This window comes from Martes martes, assembly GCF_963455335.1.
Source record: "Martes martes genome assembly, chromosome: 13".
NCBI lineage: Eukaryota > Metazoa > Chordata > Mammalia > Carnivora > Mustelidae > Martes > Martes martes.
In genome coordinates, this window is record NC_137901.1 from 57890408 (window position 1) to 57901680 (window position 11273).

General features: G+C 39.4%; 1 protein-coding gene across 2 annotated transcripts in view; it reads left to right on the plus strand.

Moving 5' to 3' along the window:
- Window positions 1–3922, plus strand: part of TWSG1 (twisted gastrulation BMP signaling modulator 1) — a 67549-nt gene extending 63627 nt beyond the window's left edge. For both annotated transcript variants that reach the window (XM_080821319.1, XM_080821318.1), the window contains exon 5: window positions 891–3922. In XM_080821319.1, coding sequence (XP_080677445.1) covers window positions 891–1072 — 182 coding nt within the window. In that variant the 3' untranslated portion in view covers window positions 1073–3922. The remainder of the gene's footprint in view (window positions 1–890) is intronic.
- The last annotated feature ends 7351 nt before the right edge of the window (window positions 3923–11273 follow it).

Consider the following 11273-nt stretch of genomic DNA (forward strand, 5'->3'; position numbering starts at 1 on the left):
GAAGGAAAGAGATTTTTTTTTTCTTTTTTGAGAGAGAGAATCTTTTTTTTTCTTTTTTTTTTAACTTCTTTTCAGTGTTCCACAATTCATTGTTTATGCACCACACCCAGTGCTCCATGCAACACATGCCCTCCATAATACCCACCAGGCTCACCCAACCCCCTAACCCCCTCCCCTCCAAAACCCTCAGGTTGTTTCTCAGAGTCCACAGTGAGAGTGAGACTCTTAAGCAGTCTCCATGTCTAGCACAGAGCTGGACTGTGGAGCTCGATTTTACAAGCTGAAGTCAAGAGTTGGATGCTCAACCAATTGAGCCACTCAGGTACCCCTAAAACAGTATTTTTCAAACTCCTTTTAGTTGGAGAATTCGCTCCTCTAAGGAAATCTTATCAGAAATGCCCAACTTAAAAAAACCACAGCTCTGGGGATGCCTGGATGGCTCAGTGGGTTAAAGCCTCTGCCTTCGGCTGGGGTCATGATCCCAGGGTCCTAGGATCGAGCCCCGCATCGGGCTCTCTGCTTAGCAGGGAGCCTGCTCCCTCCTCTCTCTCTCTGCCTGCCTCTCTGCCTACTTGTGATCTCTGTCTGTCAAATAAATAAAATCTTTAAAAAAAAAAAAAACCACAGCTCTGAAGTGTAGCAAATTTTAAGCCCAATAATCTTAACTTTGAGATCAAAGTCAAGAATCTAAGGAAGTCCCTCTACCTTCTTCAGCTGACCTCCTTCTCAGTTTAATTAACAAATGTGATCTTTTTTCCTACATCTCAGCCATTGTCCTATGCAGAGTAGCGGTAAGGGAACTAAGAATAACTATTGATATCAGCCAGATAATAAAGCATTTCCTGCTTTTCCTCTTTCTTGCTCTGAGCTCTTAATTTTTTGTTTTTCAGAACACATGTGTACTGTGGTTTATTTTGATGACTGCATGTCCATACATCAGTGTAAAATATCCTGTGAGTCCATGGGAGCATCCAAATATCGCTGGTTCCATAACGCCTGCTGTGAGTGCATTGGTCCAGAGTGCATCGACTATGGTAGTAAAACAGTCAAATGTATGAACTGCATGTTTTAAAGGAGAAGAATGCAAACCAAAGCATTTTAGTCAACAAGAAAGATATAAAAAACTATTTGGTCAGGTCTACCGGTTGTACCAGGATGCCAGCAGGTTAAGGAGATACAAAGAATTTGGACTGAGTTAAAGTATGACGAATGCATTAATGTGTTAAATTATAAGTATAACTGCTCTGGTTGGTTTTATAGCCCACTGGCAATAAGCCCCTTCCTCTATATACATTTACAGCTTTGGTTGTATGAGAAGCAAGTACACAGAGAATTCCTTGAACGATCTGAGGTCTCTGACATAAAGCCTGAGGTCTTTTTTTTCTAGCATTCCCAAAGCCTTTGGTTTTGAAAGTGTTTGAGCACGTTAACGTAAGTTATGGTTTCGTCATTCACTGTGCCTTGTCTCGTTTATCTCTTCTGTAAATAGGGTAGATACTAAAATATATCACCCTGAGAACTCCCGTAAAAATCACTGTCAAAAGCTTAATTTCAAATCTTGTAATGTTGGTTTTAGAAAGTAAATGCTTACTACATTTTACAGTTTAAAACTTTTACATAGTAGAATCCATCCTGTAATGCACATGCTGACAGAACTTTGGGGAAGATTCTCCTTCTACACCCCATTCCCAAAGTACTGGTGTAGGTACTGGTGAAGAATTTTCAACAGGAATTTCAAAGCACACCTATATCACTGCGTTAAATATTCCGCTAGGTAAATAATGAGAAAGTTACAGCATTTCTCTGACTTAAGGTACCAGCTTAAAGAGCACTAGGAATGGGAAATGCCTGCCAAATCAGACTCTACTTAGAGCGCCAGAGAAGCAGCTTGTCCCGTTGTACAGAGACGGCAAGGCTGAAAGGAGAAGCTGTGCTGCTGGGTAGAGAGAATGAGCCCACTCAGCCTTAGAATGGGCAGGGCCATGTTCCCCAACGATGACTGATAGGAGGGGTAAAGAAGAAACGGATGGGTATGAGCAGGGAGGGTTGGAAATGCTGACAGTTCTTCTGGGAAACAAACCTTAAACTATTTGCATTAATTATTTTGTTATATTATAATCTTTAGGTTTCTGTCTGGATTGAATGTTCTTATTAAACAAGTAATCAATCATACAGTGGGAAGTTAAGATTATGAAATGAACAAGAGATCTGTTCAAGATGATGTGAACTTCAAATACACTATAGACTATTTTGTTTTCATATTTCGATAATGATAAGCTTAAATACATGTACCCTTCATCATAATAAAATCCCAGTCATCAAGCATGAATCTAAAACATAAATATTTATATTACAGAGACTCATAACTTTACAAAATTATTAATTTCTTCAAAACCTTATAGAATTACAAGTAACATGTAGAAATATCTTTATATGTCTAAATATTTTAGTACATAGAAATAGATAATGCTTTTAGATACTTTGTATTCATTATATGAACAGTAGTTAGTTTCAAGATCATATGTAATATCATGATTAGCATAAAATCTAAAGCCTTAATACCTTTTCTGTTCTTTCAGACAACTCTAATGAATACAAGGTACTTTCCACAAACTTTTGGCCTTTTAAAAAAAAGCTGAAATTTAGCTCTTGTAAATTTTTTTAATAGGAAAACATTGGGATATCTTTTTCTTCCTTTTACCTAGAATGCCTCTGTTTAAAAGTGCCTTGAAAACATTTTAGCTCCCCTTCCTCATTAATGCCTATAAAGCTAAAAGTTTTCTTAAAAACTTTAAACTTAAAAAAAGAGAAAGTTTTAAAAGAATCTACATCCAGCTTCTTCATTTCCATTTTGCTATTCTTCAAAGTAATTTTATACCTATGAATAAAGAAATCTTTTTGTGTTTATGGATGTCATGTTTAATGTTGCCTTAAATATGTCAACAAATATTTTTTAACTGCATTTATCACCTTGATTAGGCTTTCATTATTAAATTCTTACGTGTGGTATCTCTTCTGCCCCTATACTGGGAGGGTAATTTCTTGAGCCATGTTGTATTTGGCCTGGTTTTCCTTACATCTTTTTCTCCCAGTGGAAATTACCCCTAAATGTAATGGTAATTTTTATATCCAATTTTGCATAGTTTTTGTGGTTTATGATGGGGTTGAAAGATAGAAATTCACTTAAAAGATTCCATTTCCAGTTTATAATGTATTTCAGGTTTTGAATAACAATGTTTTCCAAATTAAAAATATAACATTTGAGAAATCAGTATCCCCACTAAAATTTAGACCTTTTATTACCATTCTATGTACAATTCACTTCTATATTAAAGCTCTGGTAAAAAAAATTCTTTTAATTCAAAAATTAGGTTGTTAACTTTTTTTATAACTAGATTTAAAAAAAAAAAACTAAATCAGTAGGTATTATAAAAGCCATATGTAAAAGATTCCTTCCTAGTTAGTTTTTTTGTCCCTCCCCAGCCCCACTAGCATCTAATTATTACAGAAATTGTACTCAAAATAGTGGCACCAAATCAAATGATAATTCAAGTAAAGTAAATCTTTGTTTACATAGAATGCTATAAAGAGAGGCTTTCATTTTAAAAAGCTACTTCTAAAGATTCAGAAAACAAAATTGGTAAGATATTAGAATATTTGAACAATTATTTATAAAGCAGAGTAGCATCAAATTAGAGGAAAGAAACTAAGACTTCTGAAAAATGAGGTAGATATAAATAAGCCACTTATTTAAAAAATTTGTTTTTGTGAAAGCTTCTTTGAAGATTTTAAAAATCTATTCTACATTCCCCAGGGTATTTGTTAATTGTGTTTCACGTGATCTACAACATACAGAATTATGTATTTTTCCTTTGGTTGTCCCTATAAGCAAAAGAGTATTTTAATAAAAACTTGAAATGAGTGTGTCATGGTTTTTGTTAACTTCAGCATAGAAACACCAGAATAAGTTTGACATTTCTGTCTAGTGAGGTTATAGTTTAAAGAAAGCATGTCCCCTTCTCTCTGGATGTCCCTGCAGATTGTGATGAAACAAAGGCTCTTTAACAGTTTGCTCTCTGCTTTTTCATGTGCTTTATTCCAATAAGGGGGAAACTTTGAAATGACACACTTAACATTCTCCTTGTTCTGCAAGCCTCAGGAGAGCTATCTGATGGTTGGAAGGTCAAGGTAGGAAAATCACTCCTTGCTCTCCCATAGTGATGATAATAATAAAAACATAACAGGGTTATGTTATTAGAATTGAGAGCCATAGGCTAGCCCCTTACGGTAGAATCAGTGTTATTTCACAGAATCTACATTCTGAAAGCATAGTAGACAGGAGGATCTAGAGAGGGAAAAATTCAAGAGGACAGGTTGGCAGCCTCAGTGACTTAGTGGAATGAGAGATCTAAGGAATTTGGGGGGTAGAATTCATTTCAAGAAGGACCGCCCTGCTTCCCCCTCTCCCTCTGCCTGCCGTGCTGCCTACTTGTCATCTCTCTCTCTCTGTCAAACAAATAAATAAAATCTTTAAAAAAAAAGAAGAAGAAGAAGAAGACTGTACGTTTGATGAGGAAAGTTGTTCTTTTGCTGCAGGTGTCCAGTGGTAGTGAGCCACGGGGTACGGAGAGGCAGAGGGTCAATCCAGAGATGCAGAGTTGGGAGGGAGCATCCCAGCTAGGGAAATCAGCAGGCAGGCAGGCTCTGGTATGGCTGGCTGCACCTAGCACCCACACCTGACAGGTTTTGAATTCCTTAAGCTGGGAGCTAACTGCATTAGCTTATAGGTGTTACGAGTTATGATTCTTGGGCCTCTTGTATTTTTCCTAACCAATTAAAAAAAATTCATCTTACTTTTTTTTAATTTTGAAGTCCATGCTAGAAGGACGGAGTCAGCAACAACTCCAAGGTGCAGGTTTTGAGGTGAGAACTCTCAGTGCAAAAGCAAAGAGAAAAGAGTTCTGCCCTTCTGGGTGGTGCTATGACCCAGAAAGGATCCTGGGAACGTGCAGTACCCTCATCCGTCATGGTGGAGGATGTCAGAAATGTCGTCATTTGATTGAAGTTAGCCACTGAATTTAGACACAGTCACCACTGAAATTCCTTTGTGGCAAAAAATGATTGCAGTGTCAGCCTTCCTGACACACATCGTGCTGCAGCCAGAGGGGTAATTCTAGAAGACGTGCAGGTAATGACTGCCCCAACCCCAGTTCCAGTTCCGAGCAAATTGCAAGGCCTTTGTGCTCCTTTGCCTCAGAGGGCTCAGGTTACCTAGTAGGAAGTAGGAGCAAAGCAGACAACCTGCCTTTTGTTTTCCAGCAGTTTCACCTGCTTCAGGGGATTCTCTGGGGAAGGGGGGCAGTGCCAAATTGAGTGCCTTTGCCAGAAGATGAGAAGAGGCCTAGGTCTCCCAGACATAGGGACTGTGCCCCAGGTCTCAATGTGCCCTCAAGTGCCTGGCTCCAAAGTCTGAAGTTGCCTCTTTCTGGAGGTTTCAACTTACAGCTGTTAGCAGCCCAGCCCTCAGGGTCTCGGGCCCCCAGATTTGCCTCAAGGATTCTGAGAGATTCAGGGTAGGTAATAGAGCGTTGCTCTTGGCAGATACTGGATGTGATAGGGCTCTGTGTCAGATTTTACTTGATTTAAAGAAAATTATGAGAGGCACCTGGGTGGCTTAGGCAGTCAAATATCTGACTCCTGATTTCAGCTCAGGGCACAATCTCACGGTCATGAGGTCAAGCTCCGCATCTGGCTCCACGCTCAGCTAAGAATCTGCTTAAGAGTCTCTCTCTTGCCCTCTCTCTGCCCCTCCCCACACTAGTGCTCGCTCTCTCTCTCTGCCCCTCCCTCTCAAAAATAAATAAATAAATATCTTTTAAAGAAAAACAAAAGAAGAAGAAGAGTTAAGAAAAGAGCTAAGACATGTTGCAGAATGCCATTCGCAGAGTGGTGTTTCCTTCTCTCAGCCTCATCCTCGGGCAGGCTTACTGTCATCTCAGCTTGTCTCACCACCTTCTCCTATCCTCCTGCTCCCCTCGCTGCAAGCCTTGCCCTCTCTCAGCACACCAAATCTATCCCACCCTCAGGTTTGCATGAATTGTTTCCCCTGCTGCCCTCAGCTGTTGATCCAGATTGCGCTTGCTTCTTCTTATTCAGGGCTCAGCTCACATATCTCTATCACCATTTCTTTCTTTTTTTTTTTTTTTTTCAGATTTTATTTATTTATTTGTCAGAGAGGCAGCGAGAGAGGGAACACAAGCAGGGGGAGTGGGAGAGGGAGAAGCAGACTTCCCACCAAGCAGGGGGGAGCCCGATGTAGGGCTCGAATCTGGGACCCTGGGATCATGACCTGAGCCGAAGGCAGACGCTTAACGTCGGAGCCACCCAGGCACCACCCCTCTATCGCCATTTCTTAAGTAGCAGCCCCTCCCCAGTCACAATCCTATTACCACTTTACTTTTTAGTATCAGCTAACTCTCTGAAAGTATTTATTCGTTAGTTATCATTTGTTCTTCTCTACCAGCATGTGAAACCCACAAGGGTAGAGAATTTGTTTCTTTGTTATCACTGCTTTAAACACAGTTCTCCAGCACCCTAAAGTGTGGGACACGTGGCAGGCACACATGTTTTCTAGATGAATGAAGGATAGCAGATCCTATCATACTTCCACTTAAAACGGTGGCTCCTATTTGAACTCAGATAAAGGCCCAAGTCTCCATCAGGCCTCCCCAGACTCTCCTCAGCCAGGCCCACCTCGGACCTCTTCATTTTGATGTGGGTTAGTTGAACACAGCAGTAAAGAAAGAATTCTTGAGACCTTTACAGTGCAGCTTAGTTTATCTAAGTAGCACAGGGATAGTACCCATGGGTAGAAAGAGCTGAACTTTTTGCTGTGAGGCTGGTGGTTAGATACTTAGTACGAAAGGGAAGGGGGTATGCAGGGAGTGTCAGATTACAAAAGTTTCTTTGAATTTCTACTTGTAAAACTACTTTTGCAAGATATCTGTAGTGCCTATTATTCAGTTTCATATTAACTATAGGTGAAATATACCTTTACCCTTAAAGAGTGTAACAATGGGCACATATTTCATGCTTATCAAAACTATGTAGACTTCAGGTCAGCATTCTGGAATAAGGGTAAACATTTTCCTGCTTCTGTCCCTCATCAGTTTCCCCGCTGACCAATTTTCAGTCCTTAAATCTGTAAGGTTGCTGAAGGGCAAAGGGCTCATCCTCTGTAACTTTGAGCTTGTAGGGGGTTTTGGGGGTATCCCTACCTATGGACCAAAATTGGTCATTATCTGTTTCTATGAATAATAATCACAGAAGGCCACTGCTGCAGAGTCCAGAGTGGACATGGAGGAAGGATTTTTTCAAGAAATAAGGATCATCTGTTGACTGGACAAAGGAGTCAGGAACTGTTTACATATATCTCGACAATAGAAGAGAACAAAGCAAAAGAGATGACACATTAGGATTAATATGATAAAAATAAGTGTGATGAAAAGACCCTTTAAGGTCCACCTCCCAACCAGTCATTAAGTGACAATGTAGAGTCTATAAGAGCACCCATCTGGTGAGTATTATCTGTAAGTAACTCTGTCACATTTTTGTCATGATCGGGAATGAAGACACAACATTCCATTTTAATAATGACACACGTTCTTCCTTGTGCTGCTGTTAAGACATCTGATGCCATTCTGTTTTGTAGAACTGCTTTAAACATTTGAGTTACATTAGTGTTTAATAGATAATGTAATGCTGGGATGCCTGGGTGGTTCAGTCGGTTAAGCATTTGACTCTTGATTTCAGGTCATGTTCTCAGGGTCATGAGATGGAACCCCTCATTGGACTCTGCATTGGGTGTGGAGCCTGCTTAAGATTCTCCCTCACCCTCTGCCCCTTTCCACCCTACCCCTGCTTTCTCACACTTGCTCTCTCTCTCAAAAAAAAGATAATGTAACTCTATTTTGGAAGTCATTTGGCCTTAATTGTGTAACATGTGGTGTTACCCATCTTATAGACTGTTTTGTTTAGCAAGCAATCGGGTAATTAAGAGGCACTTTTATGGAAACAAAAGAAAAATAATAAGTCAATAGTTAGAGCAAATTACAAACCCAGTCTCTGAGCCTCAACTGCTGCCAGTGAGTTTTTTAGATGTCAGGCTTGAAAGCATCCTCAGCTGGAGTGGGAATAGGCAGTGGGAATCAGGTGAATTTTTCTGGTTTGTAAATCAAATGTCTCTGGCGATCCTTTTGAATGGCCTGTACTTCAGCAGGCACAAAGACTGTTTATACATGAGTTTTGTGGCAGTTTCTCTGAAGCTGACCTCAGGCTGTCCAACATGAGTTTTCAGGGTTTTAGGAAAAAGGAAGGTTTTAGTTTTTAATGACTTTCAGTCAAGAGAATGGAAGAAGATTGGAAACCTTAGTTAAAAAACCATAGCCAGATATTTGAGGAAACTAGAAGAACTCAGGTTCTAGTTTAGCTTATAATAAGTAGTATTAAAATTGAATATCTACAAAGATGTATTAAAACATATTTTCTCTCTATAATTACCCTCATTTTTATCAGATAGCCAAATGAAGATTAATCTGTAAAACAAGTTCAGTTTTAACAATAAAGATGGGCATAACCTCAGTAACAATCATGATTGATCATATAATCTTTTAAAATCTGCTTTCCTAGGCCTTTTTTATTATTATTAACATATAATGTATTATTTATTTCAGGTTTATGACACAGGTTTGTGATTCATCAGTCTTACACAACACACAGCACTCAACACAACACTTACCCTCCCCAATATCCATCACCCAGCCACCCCATCCCCCGAAACCCCTCCCCTCCAGCAACCCTCAGTTCCTTTCCTAAGATTAAGGTATCCTATGGTTTGTCTCCTTCTCTGGTTTCATCTTCTTTCATTTTTTCTTCTCTTGCCTTATGATACTCTGCCTTGTTTCTTCAATTACACATATCAGTGAGATCATATAATTGTCTTTCTCTGATTCACTTATTTCACTCAGCATGATACCCTGTGGTCCCATCCACGTAGTTGCAAATGGCAAGATTTTTTTTTCACAGCTGTGTAAAATTCCATTGTGTGTGTGTGTGTGTGTGTGTGTACACGCAGCACATCTTCATTATCCATTCATCTGTTGGACATTTGGACTCTTTCCACAGTTTGGCTATCATGGACATTGCTGCTTTAAACATTGGGGTGCACATGCCCCTTCGGATTACTACATTTGTATCTTTGGGGTAAATACCCAGTAGTGTGATTGCTGGGTTGTAGTATAGCTCTATCTTCAACTTTTTAAGGAACCTCCATACTGTTTTCCAGAGTGGCTGCACCAGCTTGCATTCCCACCAACAGTGTAGGAGGGTTCCCCTTTCTCTACATCCTCGCCAACATCTGTCATTTCCTGACTTGTTAATTATAGCCATTCTGACTGGTGTGAGGTGGTATCTCATTGTGGTTTTGAGTTGTGTTTCCCTGATGCTGAGTGATGGTGAGCAGTTTTTCATGTGTCTCTTGGCTATTTGGACGTCTTCTTTGCAGAAATGTCTGTTCATGTCTTCTGCCCATTTCTTGGTTGAATTATTTTTTCCTTGGATGTTGAGTTTGATAAGTACTTTATAGATTTTGGATACTAGCCTTTTAACTGAGACGTCATTTGCAGATATCTTCTCCCATTCTGTCAGTTGTCTTTTGATTTTGTTGACTATTTCCTTCACTGTGCAAAAGCTTTTTATCTTGATGAAGTCCCAATGCTTTGCTTTTGTTTCCCTTGCCTTTGGAGATGTGTCTATCAAGAAGTCGCTGTGGCTGAGATCGAAGAGGTTGTTGCCTGTGTTCTGCTCAAGGATTTTGATGGATTCCTGTCTCACATTTAGGTCTTTCATCCATTTAGAATCTATTTTTGTGTGTGGTATGAGGAAATGGTCCAGTTTCATTCTTCTGCATGTGGCTGTCCAATTTTCCCACCACCATTTGTTGAAGAGACTGTCTTTTTTCCATTGCATATTCTTTCCTGCTTTGTCAAAGATTAGTTGACCATAGACTTGAGGATCCATTTCTGACTTCTGTTTTCTGTTCCATTGATCTATGTGTCTGGTTCTGGGCCAGTACCATACTGTCTTGATGATTACAGCTTTGTAATAGAGCTTGAAGTCTGGCATTGTGATGCCACCAGCTGTGGTTTTCTTTTTCAGCATTCCTCTGGCTATTCAGGGTCTTTTCTGGGTCCATACAAACTTTAGGATTATTTCTTCCATTTCTATGAAAAAAGTTAATGGTATTTTGATAGGGATTGCATTGACTATAGAGATTGCTCTACAGCGTAGACATTTTAACAATATTTCCTCTGATTCATGAGCATGGAATGTTTTTCCATTTCCTTTTGTCTTCCTCAATTTCTTTCATGAGTATTTGATAGTTTTGGAGTACAGATCCTTTGCCTCTTTGGTTAGATTTATTCTTAGGTATCTTAGGGATTCAGATGCAATTGTAAATGGGATCAACTCCTTAATGTCTCTTTCTTCTGTCTCATTGTTGGTGTACAGAGATGCAACTGATTTCTGTGACTGACTTTATAACCTACCACTTTATAGGATTCCTCTATGAGTTCTAGCAATTTGGGGGTGGAGTCTTTTGGGTTTTCCCTGTAAAGTATCATATCATCTGCAAAGAGTGAGAGTTTGACTTCTTCTTTGCCAATTCCAATGGCTTTTATTTCTTTTTGTTGTCTGTTGCTGAGGCTAGGACGTCTAGTTCTGTGTTGAACAGCAATGGTGATAGTGGACATCCCTGCCATTTTCCTGACCTTAGGAGGAAAGTTCTCAGTTATTGCCCATTGAGAATGATATTTCTGTGGGTTTTTCATAGATGGCTTTTATGATATTGAGGTATTGTACCTTCTATCCCTACACTCTGAAGAGTTTTAATCAAGAAAGGATCATATGTTTCTTGTCTTTCTTTGATTAATGTAGTAAATCCCACTTGGTCATAATGAATAATCCTTTTAATGTATTGTTGGATCCTATTGGGTAGTATTTTGGTAAGAATTTTTTCATCAGGGATATTGGTCTGTAAGTCTCCTTTTTGGTGGGGTCTTTGTCTGCTTTAGGGATCAAGGTAATCCTGACCTCCTAAAAAGAGTTTGGAAGTTTTCCTTCCATTTCTATTTTTTGGAACAGTTTCAGAAGAATAGGTATTAATTCTTCTTTAAATGCTTGGTAGAATTCCCCTGGGAAGCCATCTGGCCCTGGGC